This window comes from Notechis scutatus, chromosome 2, assembly GCF_049901735.1.
Source record: "Notechis scutatus isolate UNSWTSFEM ecotype Mainland chromosome 2, rNotScu1.2, whole genome shotgun sequence".
NCBI lineage: Eukaryota > Metazoa > Chordata > Lepidosauria > Squamata > Elapidae > Notechis > Notechis scutatus.
In genome coordinates this window covers 27,086,673-27,110,353 of record NC_142010.1, presented here as the reverse complement: position 1 = coordinate 27,110,353, position 23,681 = coordinate 27,086,673, and the positions used below count along the sequence as shown (strand labels likewise).

Genomic DNA, 23,681 nt, shown 5'->3' with positions numbered 1-23,681 from the left:
CTTTTCTCTTCTTTTCTTTTCTTTCTCTCTTCCTTTTTCTGGATCAAATTCTGAGATTCCTTAAAGATGGCTCCTTCCTTTCTTTCTTGTTCCTCTGCTGTCTTCATCTGTTGTAATTTTTGTTGATAATTAGTAAGCGCCATTTCTAAGAAAAGGAAAGCTTCTTCCACACCATCTTTACCATTTTTTTTGCTTGTTCATATTCTTTTCTTAGTTCCTCAACAGAAAGAGCCATTATAAATCTTTTCTTTTCTTTTCTCCTTCTTTCTTCTTACAACAACCAGAATATTCAAAAAAAAAAAAAAAAAAGATAAAACAGTCCCAAAGTTATCAATCAGTCCAAACCAAGGCAGAGTTCTCACTTTCTCCTTCTGGGGTAATATCAATCAAGAAGAAAGAAAGTCCAAATCTGTTTAAAATCTTATTACAATATATTCTAGTCTTCAAATCCTTAAGGCATCTACTCCAACAAAATCTTAGCATACAAATATTTTCTTTTTAATCCTCTCTCTTCCCACTCAGCGCTTAAAACCAATTTCCACCTAAAAAAATAGGTTTCTTAATATCCAGTTATTTATTCCGTAGGAAAAGAGGGAAAGCTATCCTTTCAGCACCTTCAAGCAGCCGCTTTTTTCCTCTTCTGGCAGGTATTATTCAGAAAGTCATACTTTTCAGGAATTTTATTAAATATGTCTTAGAGTCCTAGGAGCCAAGAAAAACTTTCTCCTCTCAATCACTTTCTCCACTTCCTCCTGCGCATTCTTACCCGGCTGCCAGCTTCTTTGTGGCGGCCATTACGGACCGCCGCTGCACCGTCCTGGGAAAAGGGGTTCTGCCGGCCAGGAGGGGGTCTGCAACACCCCCAGTCCCTTCTCCGGATCCCCCCTACCTTCAGCTGCCCCTGCAGGGCAGCCTAGCTCCGTACCCGTGTGGGTCGGAGCCCCAAAAACGGCTAGCGCGGCAGGGATCGCGCAGCTTCGCAAATCCCTGCCGCTCGCGAAGCCGACAAACCGGAAGTTCCCCTGTAGCTCTGTTTTGTTCTTGGGTGTGGGGGCTTCCTTGATGGCTTTGATTTTGCTTCCGGTTGGGTGGATGCCATGTCGGTCTAGGAGGTACCCCAGGAACTCGACTTGCTCTGTGCATAGCTGGCATTTCTCTTTCTTCACCTTTAGCCCGGCCCCTTTGAATTTTTCTAGTACCTCCCTTAGGCGACCCTCTAGTTCTTCCCGGTTGGCTGCTGACACTAGTACGTCGTCGAAGTAGGGGACCACCCCTTTTATTCCTCGCAGCAGTCTTTCCACTGGAGTCGGTTACAGCGAAACGCTCCCGGTGGGTGACTATTGTTTGCGCCGGCGGTTTCTTCATCGACCGGCAGTTGCTGATAGGCTTGCGCCAGGTCGAGCCGCAAAGACCTTGCCCCCCAGCGAGTGTAATAGGTGTTGCACCACTGGGACGGGTAGGCGCTTTGTTGCAGGGCGCACTGAGGGTGGCCTTATAGTCCCCGCAGATCCTTACTGACCCATCTGGCTTGACTGGGGTGACTATAGGGGTCTCCCACCGGGCATGGTCGATTGGCTGCAAAACCCCTGTTTGACGAGCTTGTCAATCTGCTCGTCTATTTTCTTCCGGAGTGCAAAAGGCACCCGTCTGGGTTTTAGGCGTATGGGGGCGACATTTGGGTCTAGGCTGAAGGAGATAGGGGCCCTCGGTACTTGCCTAGGGTGCCGTCGAATACTTCTTGGAAGTCCTCGCCAGTTGCTGCTCCCAGTCGGCCTCTGTGGTGTGGTTTATTCCCATGACCTCGATTCCGAGTGGTGCGAACCATTGGAGTCCTAGGAGGCTGGGTCGGTTTCGGTCCACGATTGTCAGGGAAGCTTCGCGGTCCGGTTCTTGAAGGTCACCTCGAACTGTCCGGTCCCAATGACGGGATGCGGTTCCCTGATAGTCCTTGATGATCAGCTTCTGGTTCTCCAGTCCTCTTTTCTGGATGTTTGGCACCAGTCGCTTGAGTTCTTTCCAGGCGACCATGGAGAGGTAGGATCCGGAGTCTACCTCCATCCGGCCTGGCTCGCCTCGATGCTCACCTCCACGTAGACCTTCCGGGCGTCAGTGGTTTCGGCATGGCCGATGGTGACCGTCTGGTGGGTTTCTTCTCTCTGGCGGCCTTCCCCGCCCGTCGCCCTCGGTTGTCTCGGCTCCAGCGATTGTCGGCTTGGCGATCTCTGGTCCTCGGGGGTGTCGCCTCGCCCCGGCTGCTCGGTTCTCGCCGGCGGGGCTGTGTGTTTTTCTGAGTCGGCAGACTCGGGCGATGTGGCCCTTCTTGTTGCAATGCCGGCAGATCGCGTCGATGAACCGGCATTCTGATCGAAGGTGATTTCCCCCGCACCCGGCGCACTGGTTCCCCGACTTACGACCCTGCTGATCTCGTTGGTCCCGTCCTGTTTGTAGCCGGTGGACGTCTTCCTCCTCTTCCGTGGTATCGGAGGCGGAGTCCAGGTCCCCGTGGTGTGTGGTGGTCTCTCGTCGGCTTGCCTCGGGGTTTCTGTGCGGTCCCCGTTTTCTGCCCTCCGAAGCCTGGCTGCTGACTTTCGGGTGGCTTCGGCCGCAGAGGCCTCGGCCAGGGCGTCCCCGAGGTCGATGTTGCCTTTTGCCATCAGTCGACTTTTCAGTGCCTGATCTCTGAGACCTAGGACCATGCGGTCTCGGAGGGCATCGTCCAGATCCCGGAACTCGCACATCCCCCCTAGGTCCCGCAAGGCGGCTATGAAGTCGCTGATGCTCTCGTCCTGCTGCTGGTTTCGCCGATAGAACTCGTCCCGCCAGATGAGGATGGGCACAGCGGGGGTGTAGTGGTTCCGAAGGAGTGGCTCGAGATCAGCCCAGTCCATCGCCTTCACATCCTCGGGCTTCGCGAGGGCTTTGGCCATCTTGAACACTGCGGGCCCGCAGTGTGTGAGGAAAACGGCCCTTTTCTTCTGCCCGTTCGCATCCTTCAAATTGCTACTTTCGAGGAACATTAGGAATCTGTCCGTGTACGATTCCCAGTCCTCGGTAGTCGGGTTGAATGGTGCTGGTGGGGTCATGCTGGCCATCTTGTCGGTCTTTGTCTTCCGCGGGACACGTGCTCGGTGGTTATTCTCTGGATCCCACCTTCGTTGCCAGTGTCGTGTCCGGCGCGGGAAGGAAGCTCGGAGTCAGTGACTGGGTTTCAGCTCTTTATTGTGCTCCGGTTACAGCTTAGGTTTGAGGGAAAGGACTGCGGCTTTTATTCCCTAGCCGTGGCGGCAGGGTGACCAATGGCACCGCTCGAATCTCCCGCGATTAGTTTCCACCAATCGCGGGGGATTCGCAACGGGCCAATCAGTGCGGCTCGCTCGCCCAATCCGGTCGCTGCGCGCTTCAGCCAATCGCAGCGCGGGGCTTGCGAGAATGTAAATGACTGTACAGAACAATATTTAGTGTAAGAACACTATTAATGCATCTCTACAGCTCTATGCATGAAACAATTTCAGCCTATCTTTGAGCCTGGATGTGCAGGGCTTCCCTGAGGCCTGAAAAATAGTTCAAGGGTTCCTCCAGGGTCAAAAGGTTGAGGAAGGCTGCTTAAGAGGGGCTAAAACACATTTATATTTAGAACTGCCGTGAAGAATATCAAAAATCACTTCTTTATGTCTTTTTTCTTTCTTTATTTTCTTTAATTGTTTTCTTTTCTTCTACTTTTTATTTTTCTTTGATTTCTTTCTTTTATCTCCTTTACTTTAGGTTACTTTCTATTAGTTTTTGTTTTTTGTTCAAAAAGTTTAATACAAATTTTATAACAAATTTAAAGGGCAAACAGGATATCAGGGATCATTCAAATAGTATTGAAAACACAGAGAGGCTAATGTCATAAACCTTTACATGAATCAAGGGTGCCTCCACATCTGGAATATTCTCTTCAGTTTCTGCTCCAAAGACCCCAGAAAAGGACCGGAGGGAGCTGGGGAAGGTCCAGAGGAGGCGACTCAGGCGATGCGGGGGGTGGAAGGAGCCTCCCTTTGAGGAAAGGTTGGGACCTTTGGGGCTCTTTAGCCTGGAAAGGAGGCTCCCCTCCACTCTGGCCGCTCTCCTTCCTCCTTCCTCCACCAGGGGAGCCCTCTGGGTGCAGCTCTGCTCCCTGGGAGGCCAGCAGGGGGCCTGGAGGGATCTGGGGAATCCTGGGGGATCAGGGGCAGGACTGGATGAGCTCTGGGGTCTCCCTGGAGGGGGGGGAAAGGGCGGGGCTGCCCCTCCTTGGGATGAAAGGAGGGGAAATGGCTGAGGTTTGTGGAGAAGGTTTTCCTCAGCCAAAAGCAGCCTATCTTTACACCCAGATTTCCTTGCACCCCTTTACTAAATAAGGTTCCTTGAAGGGGAATATAGTCCACCCCAAAAGATGGCAGAAGGGGGGGAGGGGCTGCTGAAGAAAGAGTCTCCCCCTCCAGGGCAGCCCCACCAAGAGGGCAGGGCAGGAGTTCAGCCTGAGGGACCAAGGATGGGAAGCCATGATGGCTCTGAGAGACTCTTGCAGGGCCCCAAATGGAGGTTTGTTTCTTTTCTCTCTTCCCCCTCAAGATTGGGAGGATCCTGGCCCTGTGACCCCCCCCTCCAAGAGCCCCCCACCCCATTTGGGCCTCCTGTCCTCTCCTTCCAACTGGAGGATGAGAAGAAGCTCCTGGCATTTGGGCCCCACTCCTCCCTCCAACAAGGGGGAGAAGGAAAGGGATCTAGTCTCCCCAGGTGGATCTCCACTCGATCCCTCATTTCTCTGGGGTGGAAACAGACAGAAGGACGAGGACCTGCTTCCCCCAGGATCTCCTTAGGATCCTCCTGCCTCTTTTTTTGGGGGACTTGTGATTCCCTTCCTCCCCCACAGCAGGAGATCCACTAAGGACCCTCCATCTTCCATGGGGGGAGGGGCGATTTTGGTCTCTTTTTACCTCAGTTTATATCAATATCCATGTCAACATTCAGACAGACAGATGGATAAATGTAAACACGTTTTCATTAACTGCTGTTGGAAGAAAATGTCAGCTATGGAGGCAAGGACAATCTTATATTGATTAAAATAAAAGAATAAACATATAAAAAAAGACTTTTTAAATGGTGTGGAGGCTGCTTTTCCCTTTGAAGGGACCCCCCCCTTTCCCCCCCTCTGGTTCCTGGGGAGGGGAATATGGGGCTGGAGGAGCCACCAGACCCATCACTCACCTTCGCTCTGATTGTAGCGATTCCTCAGATTCTCCAGGTCGACTCTGAACACCTCCTCAGTGGCACGAAAATTCCGGGTGTTTCTGTCCCTGTATTCGGGGTCATCTTTCTCCACCTTCTCCATCCAGGAGACTCGAGGCTGCATCCTCTGGGTGTGTGTCGTGTCCGTCGCGGAAGGAAGCTCGGAGTCAGTGACTTAGTTTCAGCTCTTTATTGGCTCCGGATACAGCTTAAGCTTGAAGGGAAAACTGCGGCTTTTTATTCCCGAGCGGCGCGGCCGCAGTTAATGACACCGCTGAATCTCCCGCGATTAGTTTCCACCAATCGCGGGGATTCGCGAACGGCCAATCAGTGCGCTCGCCGACCAATCCGGCGCCGCTGCGCGCTTAGCCAATCGCGACGCGGGCTACGAGTATGTAAATTGCCTTGTACACAACACCCCCCCTCTTGGTTCGGTCCTCACGTAACGTAGTCCCGAGGTAGGCGGGGCTTCGATACTTGTCCACTTGACTTGCGCAGCTTAGTTGTTGTTTGGCTCCCGCCGGTTCGGTCGGGGCTTCTGTTTCTCTTGGCCCGGTCGATGGAACCCCTGGAAGGTGTCGCTGGGCCTCTTTGTTGCAGCTCCCTCCCGGTCTACCCGGGTTGGTCGAGCGACTTTCGCGCCGCTCCTGCCTGGTCTTTCCGGGCTGGTTGAGCTGGCCTGGCTGTTCCTTCCTGGTGAGACTTCGGGCTGGCTGTTGACTGGTGAGTATTGCTGGTTATTTCCTATTTGATCCCTTGTATCTTCCCCCTCTTGGTTTGTGTTATCGGGGTCGCCTGTGTTTGGTTGCGTGTCGGTTGTGTTTTTTGTTCTTGATCTTATTTGATCGATGTGGCGTTTCCATGTTTGTCCGTCGGTTGTCTGTAACCGGTAGGAGTGGGGTCCTGTCAGTTGTTATAGTTGCCGGTACCCATAGTGGGTCTCCGGTAAGGTTTCTTGCATAGACTGCGTCGCCTGGTGCAAAACCCGGTGCTTTGCTAGATGAGTCCGGGGTTTTTCCGGGTTGTATGTGGGGTGTAGTCTGTCGAGTGGTGACCTTAGTTTTCTCCCCATTAGTAATTCTGCCGGGCTTTTGTTAGTCGTTGTGTTTGGGGTGATATGTTGTATTAGGAGCATTTTATTTATTTTTTCTTGTATGTCCCGTGTTCGATCTTTTTGAGGGTTCTTTTTGTAAATTGAACCATCCGTTCTGCCCTACCATTGCGCCGGATGCGCCGCCGCTGTCAGTGCGTCGTCGTGTGCCTGCCCGCTAGGAATCTTTCGATTCCAGCGAGGTGAACTGGGGTCCGTTGTCTGACACGATGACATCCGGGAGACCGTGGGTTGCGAAAAGTTTGTTTAAGACCTTGGTTACCCGCATCTGTTGTGGTGGTCTTCATGTTGCTTACCTCCAGCCAGTTGGAGTAAGCATCCACCGTGATGAGGAATGTGTTCCCTTTGTGGGCCCGGCAAAATCTATATGGAGTCTCGACCATGGTCCCCTGGGCGTTTCCCATTCTAATATTGGTGCTGCTGGGGATTTGGTCTGGTTTCTGGCAGCGCGAGCACTTGGCTACCCAGGCCTCGATCTCCTTGTCCATACCTGGCCACCAAGCATAGCTTCTGGCCAAAGCTTTAGTCCTCACAATCCCCGGTGCCCTTCGTGTAATAATTTTAATACCTTCCTTGCAGTTTTTCCGGTATGACCACCCTGTCCCCCATAGCAAACAACCTTTCTGTAGTGACAGTTCTGTTTGCCGGTTTCGAATGTCCTGAATGCTTCATCGTTGTCTTTCTCTGGCCATCCCTTTTCTACCCAATGTAATACCCGCGCCAGACGCTTGTCTTTATTAGTCTCGGCAATGTCTGACGCGGTTATGGGTAGGTCCGCAATGTCTCTATGCTGAGGGTGGCCCCGTGGGAGCTGGATCGTCGCTCAGGTCGGGAAGCGGCGAGCGGCTCAACGCGTCTGCATGGGAGATCGCTTTACCGGGTCTGTGTGTGAGCGGTAGTCGTAGGCGGCGAGGAACTCAGACCACCTTGTCATCCTGGGGATAGGATGTTCGGGTGGCCTTGTTCCCCGCCAGGATGCCCAGCAGCGGCTTGTGGTCCGTGATGAGGGTGAATCGGCGGCCGTAGAGGTACTCGTGGAACTTCTTTACTGCTGCACGATGGCCAGTGCCTTCTTATCTAATTGGCTGTAGTTTCTTTCGGGTTTGCTGAGTGTTCTTGAAAAGAAAGCGATGGGTGCTTCTTTTCCGCCTGGGAGTGTATGGCTGAGGACGGCGCCGACGCCAAATGGTGAGGCGTCGCATGTGACGGCGATGGGTAGGGTCTCATTATACTGAATGAGAACGGCATCCGAGGTGAGCAGGTCTTTGTATTCTTGAATGCGGTGTCCTCCCGTTTCCCCCAGGTCCATTTGGCCGTCCCTGTCCAGGAGCTATGCAAAGGCTCCCGCTGCGGTCGCCTTTTGGGGCAAGAACACATTGTAAAAATTTAGCAGTCCCAGAAATGCCTGCAGCTCTGTTTTGTTCTTGGGTGTGGGGGCTTCCTTTATGGCTTTGACCTTGCTTCCGGTTGGGTGGATGCCATGTCGGTCTAGGAGGTACCCCAGAAACTCGACTTGCTCTGTGTATAGCTGGCATTTCTCTTTCTTCACCTTTAGCCCGGCCCCTTTGAATTTTTCTAGTACCTCCCTTAGGCGACCCTCTAGTTCCTCTTGGTTGGCTGCCGACACCAATACATCGTCAAAATAGGGAACCACCCCTTGATTCCTCGCAGCAGTCTCTCCATGAGGCTCTGAAAATTCCTGGGGCTACGCTGACTCCAAACTGGAGTCGGTTACAACGAAACGCTCCCGGTGGGTGACTATTGTTTGCGCCTCGGCGGTTTCTTCATCGACCGGCAGTTGCTGATAGGCTTGCGCCAGGTCGAGCTTCGCAAAGACCTTGCCCCCAGCGAGTGTAATAGGTGTTGCACTACTGGGACGGGGTAGGCGCTTTGTTGCAGGGCGCATTGAGGGTGGCCTTATAGTCCCCGCAGATCCTTACTGACCCATCTGGTTTGACTGGGGTGACTATAGGGGTCTCCCCACCGGCGTGGTCGATTGGCTGCAAAACCCCTGTTTGACGAGCTTGTCAATCTGCTCGCTCTATTTTTTTTCCGAGTGCAAAAGGCACCCGCCTGGGTTTTAGGCGATGGGGCGACATTTGGGTCTAGGCTAAAAGAGATAGGGGCCCTTTGTACTTGCCTAGGGTGCCGTCGAATACTTCTTGGAAATCCCTGCAAGCTGCTGCTCCCAGTCGGCCTCTGTGGTGTGGTTTATTCCCGTGACCTCGATCCCGAGTGGCGCGAACCATTGGAGTCCTAAAAGGCTGGGTCGGTTCCGGTCCACGATAGTCAAGGGAAGTTTCATGTGCGGTTTTTGAAAGTCACCTCGAACTGTCCAGTCCCAATGACGGGATGCGGTTCCCCTGATAGTCCTTGATGATCAGCTTCTGGTTCTCCAGTCCTCTTTCTGGATGTTTGGCACCAGACGCTTGAGTTCTTTCCAGGCGACCATGGAGAGGTAGGATCCGGAGTCTACCTCCATCCGGCATGGCTCGCCCTCGATGCTCACCTCCACGTAGACCTTCCGGGCATCCGTGGTTTCGGCATGGCCGATGGTGACCGTCTGGTGGGTTTCTTCTCTCCGGCGGCCTTCCCGCCTCCGTCGCCCTCGGTTGTCTCGGTTCCAGCGATAGTGGCTTGGCGATCTCTGGTTCTCGGGGGTGTCGTCTCGTCCCGGTTGCTTGGTTCGCCCGGGCGGGGCTGTGTGTCTTTTTGAGTCGGCAGACTCGGCGATGTGGCCCTTCTTGTTGCAATGCCGGCAGATCGCGCCCGAGAAAACGGCACTCTGATCGAAGGTGATTTCCCGCACCCGCGCACTGGTTCCCGACTTACGACCCGTTGATCTCGCCGGTCCCGTCCTGTTTGTAGTCGGTGGACGTCTTCCTCCTCGTCCGTGGTATCGGAGGCGGAGTCCAGGTCCCCGTGGTGTGTGGTGGTTTCTCGTCGGCTTGTCTCTGGGTTTTCAGTGTGGTCCCGTTGTCTGCCCTCCGAAGTCTGGCTGCTGACTTCCGGGTGGCTTCGCTGGGAAGCTTCGCCAGGGCGTCCCGAGGTGGATGTTGCCTTTTGCCATCAGTCGACTTTTTAGTGCCTGATCCCTGAGGCCTAGGACCACGCGGTCTCGGAGGACATCGCCCAGGTCCCTGAACTCGCACATCCCCCTAGGTCTCGCAAGGCGGCTATGAAGTCGCTAATGCTCTCGTCCTGCCGCTGGTTCCGCCGATAGAACTCATCCCGCCGGATGAGGATGGGCACAGCGGGGCGTAGTGGTTCCGAAGGAGCGGCTCGAGATTGGCCCAGTCCATCGCCTTCACGTCCTCGGGCTTCGCGAGGGCTTTGGCCATCTTAAACACCGCGGGCCCGCAGTGTGTGAGGAAGACGGCCCTTTTCTTCTGCCCGTCGCATCCTTCAAATTGCTACTTTGAGGAACATCAGGAATCTATCCGTACGATTCCCAGTCCTCGGTAGCGGGTTGAAGGGCGCTGGTGGGGTCATGCTGGCCATCTCGTCGGTCTTTGTCTTCTCGGGACACGTGCTCGGTGGTTATTCTCCGGATCCCACCTTAGCCGCCAGTGTCGTGTCCGTCGCGGAAGGAAGCTCTTAGTCAGTGACTTAGTTTCAGCTCTTTATTGGCTCCGGATACAGCTTAAGCTTGAAGGGGAAAACTGCGGCTTTTTATTCCCGAGCCGCGGCGGCCATGACAATGACACCGCTCGAATCTCCCGCGATTAGTTTCACCAATCGCGGGGATTCGCAACGGGCCAATCAGTGCGGACCCACATACCCCACAATGACAAACTGGGGCAGCCCCTGACTGGGGTCTGAGATGGAGGTGTAGAAATACTTCAGGGAGTGGGAGGAGGCGCCTGGAAGGGACCCAGAGGAGGAGAGTTAGGGGGCTTCAGTCAAGGGCCCTGATCCCATGGAGGCTCCCATTTGAGGCTCTGGGGAGGAAGGAGGAAGAGGAAGAAGAGATGGGGGGCAGAGGAGGAAGGGGGGAAGGAAGGGAGAGATGGTGGGAGAGGAGGCAGGAGGTGGAATGAGGGAGCGACTGAGAGGGAGAGAAGCAGCTTCTGGAGGGCCTGAAGAGTTGGAGGGCAGGGAAGGTCTTCACCTGCCCGCAGTTGTGCCCTCCCCTCTTCCATCAAGGACTCCCTCAAACCCCCTTCTGGGCTGCTCAGTCTCTGCCCCAAGGAGGCTACAGTGGCCCCACAGGGAAAAGGGCGGATTTCCCCCCAGGAGCTCAAAAGCAGCAACAAACCCCACCTGGACACCCCAAATTTCCATTCACAGCAAAAAAAAGTCTAAGGGCCAAAGTGGATGGTTTATAGCTGCAGATATTAGGGGAGATTTTATAAAACGGGGGAGGGGAACGGAGAGGCCATGGGATCCTTAGGGGAAACTCAAAAAAGGGAAGGCAAAGGGAAAGGAGCAGCAATGAAGCCACGGAGACCCTCGATCTTCCTCCTGTCCCCCTTCCCATCGCTGGAAAATCCCCCCTCCCCTCCCAGAGTTCAGCTGTTTGAGCAGGAATCGGCCTTGAACCCAGGACTCAGAGGGGCTCCCCCTCATTCCACAGAGAATTTCACTGGGATTATCCCAAGATTGCTTCATTTCAGCAACCCAGTTAGGGCCCTGAAACCATCATCCACGGATGCACTTTGTCAGGCAGAAATGCCCCTCAGCCAACTTGGGAGGGGATTGTGATCCTGGCTACTCAACTCTTCCCATGATCAGTGAGTGGAAGGTAAAGGCCTAAATCAGAGTTCCTCAGACTCAGCCATTTGGACTTCAATTCCCAGAATTCCCCTCACCCTATAGAAACCCAGGGGGCCTCTCCACCCTGCCCCCACCCCCTGCCCCCACTGGGCCTGATTGGGAGTTCCTGCTGAAAACACCCATGTTTTTTTGGGGGGGCTCAGCTGGGGTCCTCTCCCTAAACTCATCCTCTGTGGGGAGGGTCCTGTCCCCTTTCAAGCCCCTCTGGTGAACCAAAGATTAAACACAGAACATTATTTCACTTTCCATCATGCAAACTCCTGACTGAGGATCATCCGAGTTTTTCCAGCCCTTCCTTGGAGGACAGGCTCAATTCACAAGACATGAAACTTTACTAACAAGGAGGGGGGAAATCACATTAAGTCACCGTTTAGTTTCCATTGTCAAAATACAAACACAGAAGAGACTCTGAGGCTGCCCAATGAACAGAAAAAAACAGCTTCTAAGCGGGTTAAAAGAATCAGAAGAAAATAAAATGAATAAAATGCTGCTGGGAAATTGATTCAGCTGGAAAATCCCCAAGGCCCCTTTTTGGTGTCCATTCTGAAAGCTCTTCAGGTCAGAAATTCTTTCAGGGCACCAAAGATTTTAAAGATCATGTTATGAACTAATAAAATACGCCTTATTAAAAGTTAACAAAAGCTAGCTAGGAAAGCAGGCTCGAAATCCTGCTCTTCTCATTGGCCCACCAGAGTAAGTCGGGATTGGTCCATTCCGTGCATCCTGATTGGCTTAGAACGGGCCGTTCCCATTGGACAGAAACCAAGGTATTAAACGTTATTCATTGGTTAATGGGACAGCAGCCAGCCCTATAAAAGGGCTGCTGCTGTCCAAGGGTTTCGCTCTGTTCGTTCTGTTCTGAAGTCACTGAATAAAGAGTTGAGTCACTACTGAGGCCTCGTCTCCGTTCTTGCGCCCATGCCTCCCAACATAACACTGGTGACGAGGGTGGGATGCGGAGACAATAGAGCCGCCTAAGCACTCGCTGTGCACCGAACAGAGCACGTGGCTTCAAAAGCGTCAACAAAGGCAAGATGGCCAGCGGCGCTATACCACCCGCTCCATTTGACCCGGCTAACGAAGACTGGGACTCGTACATAGATCGGTTCCAGATGTTTCTGGAGACCAATAACCTGAAGGACGCTTCGCCTGGCAAGAAACGAGCGGTTTTCCTGACTCATTGTGGGCCTGCCGTTTTTAAAATGGCAAAGGCACTTGCAAAACCTGCAGAGGTGAAGACGATGGATTGGGATAACCTTGCTCCGATACTGCGGGCCCACTACGCACCCGCAGTGCCTACTCTCATCCGGAGGCATGAATTTTACCAAAGAAACCAACGGAAGGGCGAGAGTGTTGGAGACTTCATCGCCAATCTCCGGAACCTGGGGGGTCTCTGTGGTTTTTCAAACCTAGAGGAAGCCATGAGAGACCGAATAGTTCTGGGATTAGATGACCACGGTGCTCAAAGCAAGATCATGGCAAAAGGGGACATCGATCTTGCAGATGCCATCGCTGATGCTACTGCAGCAGAGGCAACCAGGAAGTCGGCCGCTCGAATGCGCCGCACCAACGCACCGCTCCGCCAACTCGCCCAGGATGCCTCACCTCTTTCAGAGAGGCACGCTACAACGGCGCACCATGAAGACCTCGAGTCTCCATCAGACAGTGATGAAGAGGTCAACCGACTCCGTTCTGAACGCGACCAGCGAGATCAGCGAAGCCGGAAGCCTTCGCGTCAATGCGCTGGTTGTGGGGCAAATCACCCATGAGCAGAATGCAAATTCCTCGACGCACTCTGCCGCTCCTGTGGGAAGAGGGGTCATATTGCTAAAGTATGCAGGAGCAAGCGGGGGTCAAGTCCAATCCGTAGAGAAAACAACGGCCGCCAAATTACGGGCAGCCCGCCCGTGAACCAGGACCACCCGAACCACCAATGGAACCACTATCACTACCGAGCACCTCCGGCGTCGACTAGACGAGAGGAGACGCACCAAACCATCACCATCGGCCACACTTCATCTTTGGATGCAAAGAAGATCCGAGTGAAGGTCGCCATCGAGAACCACCCTTGCATCATGGAAGTAGACTCTGGGTCGTCTTTATCCATGGTCTCGTGGAAGACTTGCAAACAACTGATCCCCGACATCCATCGTCAAGACCTCAACACCCAGAGAATCATATTAAGAGACTATCAGGGAAACCGAATTCCCGTTGCCGGGTCCCGTAACGTCCAAGTCTCATTTAAAGACTGCACCGCTACACTGCCTCTTACCACTGTCGATCGGGACCGACCCAGTTTGCTGGGTCTACAGTGGTTCGCTCCGTTGGGGATTGAACTAGCCGGCATACATCAGACCGGGAGCGGTGACTGGGAAGCAGCCCTTGTCCAGGAGTTCCAGGACGTATTCACGGCGCAACTAGGCAAGTACAAGGGGGCCCCCATATCGTTTAATCTCAGCCCCAAGGTTGCGCCCATACGCCTCAAACCCCATCGAGTGCCTTTTGCACTTAAGCCTAAAATCGATGAACAATTGGACAAATTGATAGCCCAAGGAGTTTTAGAACCAATCGATCACGCCCGTTGGGAAACCCCGATAGTAACACCCATTAAGCCGGATGGATCGATAAGAATTTGTGGGGATTACCAAGCCACTCTAAACCACGCGCTCCAACAAAGCGCTTATCCCATACCGGTGGTTCAACACCTTCTACATTCTCTGGGTGGCGGAAAATTTTTTGCAAAATTGGACTTAGCACAAGCATACCAACAGCTACCCGTAGACGCAGAGACCGCTGAGGCCCAAACTATCGTTACGCACCGTGGTGCGTTTAAATGCAATCGGCTCCAGTTTGGAGTGAGTGTAGTCCCAGGCATTTTCCAAAGCCTGATGGAGCGGTTACTACAAGGCATAAAAGGGGTTGTGCCTTATTTCGATGATGTTTTAATAGCTGCTCCAAATAGAGAAGTGTTGGAACACCGACTCAGAGCGGTCCTCCAAAAATTCAAAGACGCTGGGCTTAAAGTAAAACAAGATAAATGTCAACTCTGTACTGAGAGGGTTGAGTTTCTAGGGTACCTCCTCGATAAAAAGGGAATCCACCCAACCGAAAAAAAAATAACGGCCATCAAAAACGCCCCCAGACCTAGGAATAAAACGGACCTACAAGCCTTCCTAGGACTCATTAATTTTTATATCTTCTTGCCTCAGAAGGCGACGGTAGCTGAACCATTACATCGCTTGTTAGACAAGAAGGCTTCCTGGGTCTGGAGATAACGGGAAGAGAAAGCGTTCCAGCAGGTGAAAGACCTATTGACCTCCGACGCTGTCTTAATGTAATTTAACGAGACTTTGCCGTTAACCGTCACATGTGACGCCTCGCCATTTGGGGTGGGAGCAATCTTGAGCCATGTTCTACCTAACGGCAAAGAAGCACCTGTTGCCTTTTTTTCCCGTACGTTATCTAAAACCGAAAGGAACTATAGCCAACTCGATAAGGAGGCTCTTGCTATTGTCGCCGCTATTAAACATTTTCATGAATATGTTTATGGACGATCATTTACCATAATTACGGACCACAAGCCGTTGCTCGGCATTATAGCGGGGGACAAGCCAACACCCTATATACTGTCGCCAAGAATGACACGCTGGTCAGAATTTCTAGTGGCATACAATTATCAGTTACAACACCGCCCGGGGAAAGCCATTCCCCACGCTGACGCCTTGAGTCATTCCCCACTTCCGGAAACCGTCGTCGACCCAGCTCCGTCTCTCACAACGCTCCAAATAGAAGCACTACGATCACCGCCTTTAACCGCGAGAGACATCGCCGCCGAAACCAAACAGAACCCTATCCTCGCACGTGTCCTCAGCTGGGTCGAACGTGGATGGCCGGTCGACGAAGTCCGCAACAATTTCGCACCGTTCAAAAGCCGCCAGACTGAATTGTTCTCTCAACAGGGTTGTATTCTATGGGGAGACAGAGTCGTCATCCCAGAGAGGTTACAACGAACTGTATTGGAGTTATTGCACGATGGACACCCTGGCATCGTGTGTATGAAGGCGCTGGCGAGAAGTTATGTGTGGTGGCCGGGCATTGATAAACAGATCGAAGCCTGGGTTAAATCTTGCCCCAAATGCCAAGAAGTCAGCTCTGCCCCACCGAAAGCAACTCCAACCGAGTGGGAGAAACCGCGAGGTCCGTGGTCCCGTATACACATCGATTTCGCGGGACCCACCAAGGGACACACCTTTCTGCTAACAGTCGATGCTTATTCCAACTGGCTCGAAGTCACCAGAATGAAGAGCACCACCACAGAGGCAATTACAAAAAAACTCAACAAACTTTTTGCGACACATGGCTTACCGGACGTTCTAGTTTCGGATAACAGGCCCCAATTCACCGCCTTACCATTCGAACAATATCTTGCGGACCGGGGCATCCGCCATGCGCCAACGGAAGAGCCGACAACGGAAGAGCCGAGCGAATGGTTCAATTTATTAAAAAAACTCTGCACAAAATGGAGCCAGGGGACATCGATGAAAAACTAAACAGAATCCTCTTGCTTCAACATATAACCCCACACAGCGTCACCAACAAAACCCCAGCTGAACTGTTAATGGGCCGGAAACTTCGCTCCCACCTCGACCGATTGCACCCTGCCTACACGCCGGAAATATCTTTCGGCTCCAGCGGAAAATGCCGCGAATTCCAGGTAGGCGATTTGGTCTATGCCAAAAACTTTTCCGGTGACCCATTGTGGGTCCCAGCAACCATAACCTACCTCACCGGCCCCAGATCTTACCGTTTGTAAACTACAGATGGCAGATCCTGGAAACGGCACATAGATCAGTTGCATTCCAGATTGCAAACCGGTTCACTTAATTCCCCGGGAACTCTGACTAGGGGGGGAGGAAATACCGAAACAGATGGGTCCGAGGACGAAATGGATGACAACGCCATTATAGAAACGCAACAGCCACGAAACGCGCCATTGGAAGAAGAATCAAGGAGGGGATTTGCCTCACCACGGCTCGAATCCGCGATGGAAACGGGCCCACGAAACCCCGGAACTAACCCCAGGAACCTGCCTGAATACAATGAGGAGAGCGGAAATAACAGCGCTGAATCGTCTCCCGGAGAAACAGAAGCGTTGCTACTGGACATTGTGGGAAGTGCTCAACCGGAGCCAAACTGCGAGCAGAAACTGACGGAGCAACGAAAGTTGACCAGGCAGGTTAAAAAACCTGCATACCTTCGAGAATACATCACCACTCCGTATAAACGGAACCTGGGGGGAAGGGGTGTTATGAACTAATAAAATACGCCTTATTAAAAGTTTAAAAAAGGGACTTCCGGTTTGTCGGCTTCGCGAGCGGCAGGGATTTGCGAAGCTGCGCGATCCCTGCCGCGCTAGCCGTTTTTGGGGCTCCGACCCAGATGGGTACGGAGCTAGGCTGCCCTGCAGGGGCAGCTGAAGGTAGGGGGGATCCGGAGAAGGGTTTGGGGGTTTTGCAGACCCCCTCCCCGGCCGGCAGAACCCCCTTTTCCCAGGACGGTGCAGCGGCGGTCCGTAATGGCCGCCACAAAGAAGCTGGCAGCCGGGTAAGAATGCGCAGGAGGAAGTGGAGAAAGTGCTTGAAAGGAGAAAGTTTTTCTTGGCTCCTAGGACTCTAAGACATATTTAACAAAATTCCTGAAAAGTATGACTTTCTGAATGATACCTTCGAGAAGAGGAAAAAAGCGGCAGTTTAATGGTGCTGAAAGGATAGCTTACCCTCTTTTTCTACGGAATAAAAAGTGAATATTAAGAAATCTATTTTTTTTTAGGTGAAAACTGGCTTTAAGCGATGAGTGGGAAAAGAGAGGACTAAAAAAAAAATATTTGTATGCTAAGACTTTGTTGGAGGAGATGCCTTAAGGATTGAAAGACTAAAATATATTGCAATAAGATTTTAAGAAACAGATTTGGACTTTCTTTTTCTCTGATTGATACTACCCTAGGAGGAGAGAGTGGGAACTCTGTCTTGGTTTGGACTGACTGATAACTTTGGGATTGTCTTATTTTTCCTTTGGAATATTCTGACTGTTGTAAGAGAAAAGAAAAGAAAAGATTTATAATGGCTCCTTCTATTGAGGAACTGAGAAAAGATTATGAGCAAGCAAAAAAAAAATGGTAAAGCTGGTTTGAAAGAAGCCTTCCTTTTTTTAGAAATGGCGCTTATTAACTATCAACAAACATTGCAGCAGATGAAGACAGCAGAAGAAGAAGGAAGAGAGGAAACCATCTTTAATAAATCTCAGAACTCGACCAAGAGGGAAGGAAGAGGGAAGAGAAGAGAAATAAAGGACTTAAGATTTAAAAAAACATTTAAGAAAGGGAAAAACAAGGTGCAAAATCAATATAAGGATGGTAAACAAAAGGGAAGAGGAATACGACAGAGAAGGGAAGCCAGTAAGGCAGAGGCTAGAAGAAGGGGGGGGTAGAAAGGTTTGTTGGGAGAAGAAAGAAAGGGAAAAGGTGGAGAAAAGCTACAAAGTTTTGAAATTAAATGGGAAAAAAGGAATTTTTTTAGGGATAAAGGATAAGTATAATTTCTTCAAAGAGATTTTGCAAGGTACATAAGATGATATGGTAGTATTGTATTAGAAATAGAAAACTTAAATGGCTTAAGAGTTGATAAGAGATTAAAATGTTGAAATGTTAATAATGATTGGTTTTAAAATATAATATGAGGGGAGATTTAGAATATTGAGCTTTAATTAAAGAGTTTAATAAGATTATGGGATTGATGTTATTATAAAATTTTCATTATAGTATTTGTTTTTAATATTTAGATCTATTGTTTAACTATGTATTTAATTATTTTGGATGTATTATTCAGTTAGAATGTACCAAGCAAAATCGGATTGGGTATTCTAAAGATTAATTTGATTAATTTAGTCGGGAGATAGAAAGGCATCATACTCTGATTAGTGATTTCAGGAGAAATTTCTTTTTTTTTTTATAAGGAATGAGACAAAGGTACAATAAAGAATGGACAAAAGATACAAATATAATGACTCAAATTAAGATGATTAATTAAGATAGAATTAAAAAGAGTGAAATATGGGGAGAAGTTAATATAGAAGATTTAGAATGGTAAATAAAATAAGTAATGATATGTAAGATGAGTATGAATACAGTTGAAGTCCATGAAGAAAAGAAATACCTGGGTCCAAGTTACTTTCCAAAAAGATCTCTTTTTATGTTTTGTGTGTTGTGTATATATGTTTTTTTTGGGGGGGAGAATTAATGAAACCTTGCAGAAATATAGAATGAGAATAATGGTAACTAAGTCAGAAAGAAATAGATGAAATAATAATAATAAAATGGAATAAGAGTAAAGAGAAAGAAAGAGAAAATGGATAAGAGGTTTTTGTATGTTTATATGGAAATGGTTTAAAACAGAATTATAGTTTATCTGACTTGTTAAATTTATAATGGAAAAAGGTTTAAATATGTAATGGATAATGACGACTTGTGTGTTTTGAAAAAAATTAATAAAACTTGTTTAAAAAAAAAAAGTTTAAAAAAGCTAGCTAGGAAAGCAGGCTCGAAATCCTGCTCTTCTCATTGGCCCACCAGAGCAAGTCGGGATTGGTCCATTCTGTGCATCCTGATTGGCTTAGAACGGGCCGTTCCCATTGGACAGAAACCAAGGTATTAAACGTTATTCATTGGTTAATGGGACAGCAGCCAGCCCTATAAAAGGGCTGCTGCTGTCCAAGGGTTTCGCTCTGTTCGTTCTGTTCTGAAGTCACTGAATAAAGAGTTGAGTCACTACTGATGCCTCGTCTCCGTTCTTGCGCCCACGCCTCCCAACATAACAGATCATTTTCAGGATCGTTCATGGTATTTATTTGGGCAGAACCAGGGTCTGCATACAAAAGGGCAGGACCTCCAAAGCCCAGAGAAATAAATGCACGTAGTCCTCGACTTATGACCATAATTGAGCCCATGTTTTTGTTGCTAAGTGAGACATTTGTTAAGTGAGTTTTTTCCTCCATTTTGCAAATTTTCTTGCCACAGTTGTTAAATGAATCGTTGCAGATGTTAAATAAATAACCTGGTTGTTAAGTGAATCTGGCTTCTCCATGGACTTTGCTTGTGAGAACGCTGCAAAAGGGGCTCATGTGATATGGGGAGACTGCGACCGTCATAAATATGAACCAGTTGCCCAGCATCCAAATCTCGGTCACATGACAATGAGGATGCTAAAATGGTCACAAGTGTGAAAAATGGTCATACTGTCACTTTTTTCAATGGTATTGCAACTTTGGACACTAAATGAACTTTTGTAAGTCGAGGACTGCCTGTAGTCCCACTGCCCATTCCCTCCAGTATGGCCTCCCAGTCCTTCCCAGTCCAAGGCAAAGGCCTGGGCCTCCTTCTTCCTGCTCCTCCCCACAATCCCAGGGGCTTCTCAGAGCTTTTGGGGAGAGGGATCCCAGATCCACTTCCTGCTCTGGGGAGATTTCAGAATCCAAAAGGGATCAGAGCTTTTCCCTAACAGAAGGAGGGGGAATCGGACTCTCCGTGATCCGGAACCGGCTTCTTTCAGGGACGTCTATGTCCATTTTTTGGCAGTAGCCAAAGAAGCGAATACAATCCTTGGTTGTATAAACAGAGGCATAGAATCAAAATCACGTGAAGTTATCAGTACCGCCTTATAAAGCCTTAGTAAGGCCTGCCACACCTGGAATGCTGCCTCCGATTTTGGTCACCACATTACAAAAAAAGATGTTGAGGCTTTGGGAAAAGTGCAAAGAAGAGCAACTAAGATGATTAAAAGCCTGGAGGTTAAAACATATGAAGAACGGTTGCTGGATTTGGGTTTGGCTAGTCTAGAGCAGGGGGGTCTCCAAACTTGGCCACTTTGAAGACTTGTGGACTTCAACTCCCAGAATTCCTCAGCCCACAAAGATGGCTGTGGAATTCTGGGAGTTGAAGTCCACAAGTCTTAAAGTGGCCAAGGTTCAAAGTTACAATGGCTCTGAAAAAAGTGACATAACTGTTTTTCATATTTACATCCTTTCCAGCACCCCATGGTCCCCTGATCAACATTAAGCCGCTTGGCAACTGATTCATATTTATGACGATTGCCGTGTCCCTGGGTCATGCATCCCTTTTTGCAACCTTTTGACAAGCAAGGTCCATGGGGAAGCCAGATTCGCTTAACAACCAGGTTGCTAACTGATCCACTGCAAGCTTCACTTAACAACCAAGTTGCTAACTGATCCACTGCAAGCTTCACTTAACAACCAGGTTGCTAACTGATCCACTGCAACGCTTCACTTAACAACTGAGGCAAGAAAGGTCGTAAAATGGGACAAAGCTCACTTAACAAATGCCTCACTTCACAGCAGAACTTTTGGGCGCCCTTGTGGTCGTAAGTCGAGGACCACCGGTATTTTTTAATTCTGCAAACTTATTGGGGGCTTCTGAAATGGAAGAAGGAACCTCTGAGGAGGTTATTGGGCTTTAGGATGGGATATAGGGGAGAAAATGAAAATGGAGAAAGAAGGATCCTTAAGAAGATTATTCTTCCAGGGAGCGTTTCTCTCTAAACTCCGACCCTCCGGCGGAGTTCACACTGCAACCTTCGCCCAATTGCTCCACTGCAACAGCCTCTCATTTGGCAAATGACACCCAGGTGTTCCTAGAAATGGGCTGAATCCTCCCAGCACCAAAGCTACAAAGCCCACCCAGCCTCCTAAAGGCAGGAAAGACGGAGGGGTTGTGCGAAGGCAGCCAGGAGGTTGTGAATTGACCTGATCCCGCTTTCCAACAACCTCTGCTTTAAAACAGGGAAAGGATTGCGCTTTGGGGCTTCCCAGGTAGACTTGACGGGCCCCTGGAGGGGCCACCCTTGTCCTGATCCCAGTGGGGCTCTCCTGGATTTGGGGGAGAGGGGGAAAGCAGCAGCTTTGGGGCATAATATCAAAGTGGCCAGAGGAGGAGGGGGAGCGGACTAAAAAGAGGACTGAATCAGGAATCTCTGTCTGGGTATGTATTACCCTTTGCAGAGGGGTGGGGGGAGGAGAAAGTTTCCGTGGCACTTAAAAGGGGCGGAAACCCACCCACCCTCCAGACCCCCAAAGGGACTCACCAAAGCAGCTCTCCCTCAGGGCCACCGCCACCAACATCAGGAGCAAGAGGGGCGCAGAGCGCAGAGCCATCCTGGCCGCGATCCTCAAACCTGTGCCCTGCTTTCCGGAAGTCGCAGACAAAGAAAAAACTTCTCCCTTTGATCAACAGAGCAAACAACCCGGAGCAGGCTGGCGATTGGCCAAGCTCAACCAATAGAGAAAAAAAATATCCCCATGTCGGCATAGTTGCTTGGCAGATGTCCAGGCTCAACAGGTGCGAAAAGTGAAAGTCACATCAGGAAATCTTGGGGTGGGGGAGGGGCAGAATTGGGGCTGGTGTGTGTGTGTGTGTGTGTGTGTGGGCAGTGAAGGGACCCTGAGAGCAATTAATCCATAGGATACCTTGCTTCCTGGAGCTGGTAGGTGGTCCATCACTGGAGATGTTCAAAAATGGACCCTTTGATAAGGATGCTATAAGGCAGGGGTCTCCAAACTTGACCCCTTTAAGACTTGTGGACTTCAACTCCCAGAATTCCTCCTCCAGTCATGTTAGCTCAGGAATTCTGGGAGTTGAAGTCCACAAGTCTTAAAGGTGCCAAGTTTGAAGAGCCTTGGTGTAAGGTCTCTCCTGCCTATCCCACATTTTTCTGTATTTTATATCTATATCAGTTTTATTTTCAGGCAATAGAAATGTCCCCAGGAATGCCAGCCAAAGCAAAGCCTTGCCTGCAAAACATGTTTTTCTAAGAGAAGCTTACAAGAGTCATTTAAAGTTGGTCCAAGGTCCAAGAGCCAACTTAAGGTTGTCAACAGATCCAAGGTTCAGGAGTGACATTATATACACGCCAGAGCTAAATGTTGTTTCCAGCAAAGAGAACAGAGTCAACCTCTCCTATAGGCTGCAGCCAACTGTCATTCATTGGAATGATTACTCTGTTGCTAGGCAATGACCAATAGGATCTCTGTTCTGCTCTCTTTTGGACAACTAAAGTTTAGCTTTTCTTTTTCTTTGCCCAACTTATATGTCAACCATTTTCCCAGCAGAGTTGAAAAGCCAAAATTTCTCTGCTCTTTTTTTCATAGTTCATCTTTATTTCCATTTTACTTACTGATAATACATGTGCCCTTTATTAGTTAACTATTTAATTGTCTATTAAACTTCATAGATAACTGGCTGTGTGAAAGTTTAATGTGGTGGGTAATCGTTGTCCTGTTTGGGAATTTTTAAACCCTTCCTTTTTTAAAAATCTCATGCAAAATCACTTGTGTTTTCTTCTTGCCTTTCCTCTTTAAATTTACCATTATGTTAAACATGCATCCCAAACTCCTACATGTAGTCCTTTTACATTTAGGACCACAATATAGACTGGAAAATTTGTCATTAAGCAGTGTGGTCATTAAGTGAAACTTCATGTGAGCACACGAGGTGAATCCCTGGTCATTAAGCAAGACATCGCATAACTATGACTTTCTCTGCCGGCTTCCCAATTGACTTTATCAGAAGCTGGAAGGGAAAGCAGTCACGGGACCTCGGGAGGCTGCAACTGTTATAAGTGTGTGACAGTTGCCCAGCACCTGAGTCACCATGATGTGACAGCAGGGACATTGTTATGGTTATAAGTGCGAGGACCACGCAGTGTTTTCAGTGCTGCCATAATCTGGAACAGTTGCCAAATCAGGGATGTTAAATGGAGCACTTCCTGGACTTGCCTCCCTTTAGAAAGTGTGTGTAGAGAAGAGCAACAAAGGTGACAAAGGGCCTGGAGGCTAAATCCTAGGTTGAAAGGTCGAGGGAGCTAAGGATGTTCTGTTTATGGAAGAGAAGGGTTTGTGGGGAGGACACGATAACTATTTTCCAGTCAGGGGTGGGCTGCTACCACTTCTCCACAATTCAGGCGAACCGGTAGCTAACCGGTAGCAAATGTTATGGCCGATTCGGCGAACTGGCAAATCCCACCCTTGGCTGGCCCTGCCTGCCCCGCTCCTCCCCTCCCGGGACTCCCCACACAGCCCGTGGGGAGCATCCCAGGTAAGTACAGGGCCCAAGGGAAGGCTCAGGGAGGGCAAAAAATTGGGCCTTCCGGAAGTTCCGGAAGGCCAAAAACAGGCCTGTTTCTGGCCTCTGGAGGGCCTCCGGAGCCCAGGGAGGCCATTTTCACCCTCCCAGAGGCTTGAGGAAAGCCTCTGGAGACTGGGGAGGGTGAAAATGGCCCCCCACCATGTTGCAGTAGGCCGACTAGGACACACCCACCCAGCAACCAGGCAAAGAAGGCATTGCTGGATCTTTTGACCTGCTTTCAGTCCTTGAGGGGCTGTCATAGAAAAGGGGGGAATCGACTTCTTCTCCAAAGCACCAGAAGGCAGGAGAAGAATGATTGGAAGCATGTTAACAACAGGTCCAACCTAGAAATAA

The 23,681-nt window shown here is 50.0% G+C and overlaps 2 protein-coding genes across 2 annotated transcripts in view; one reads left to right on the top strand and one right to left on the bottom strand.

The window, feature by feature from the left end:
* The window catches only part of LOC113429941 (major histocompatibility complex class I-related protein 1-like), a 44,083-nt gene extending 22,657 nt beyond the window's left edge, over positions 1-21,426 (bottom strand). The window contains exons 1-4 of the mRNA XM_087953923.1: positions 21,289-21,426; positions 10,135-10,224; positions 8,302-8,309; positions 5,230-5,410 (exon numbers count right to left, since the gene is read on the bottom strand). Of these exons, the coding sequence (XP_087810049.1) occupies positions 5,230-5,410; positions 8,302-8,309; positions 10,135-10,224; positions 21,289-21,358 (349 nt within the window). The 5' untranslated portion in view covers positions 21,359-21,426. The remainder of the gene's footprint in view (positions 1-5,229; positions 5,411-8,301; positions 8,310-10,134; positions 10,225-21,288) is intronic.
* Positions 1-23,681, top strand: part of LOC113426549 (major histocompatibility complex class I-related protein 1-like) — a 405,199-nt gene that overhangs the window by 94,408 nt on the left and 287,110 nt on the right. The gene's annotated exons all lie outside the window — the stretch shown is intronic.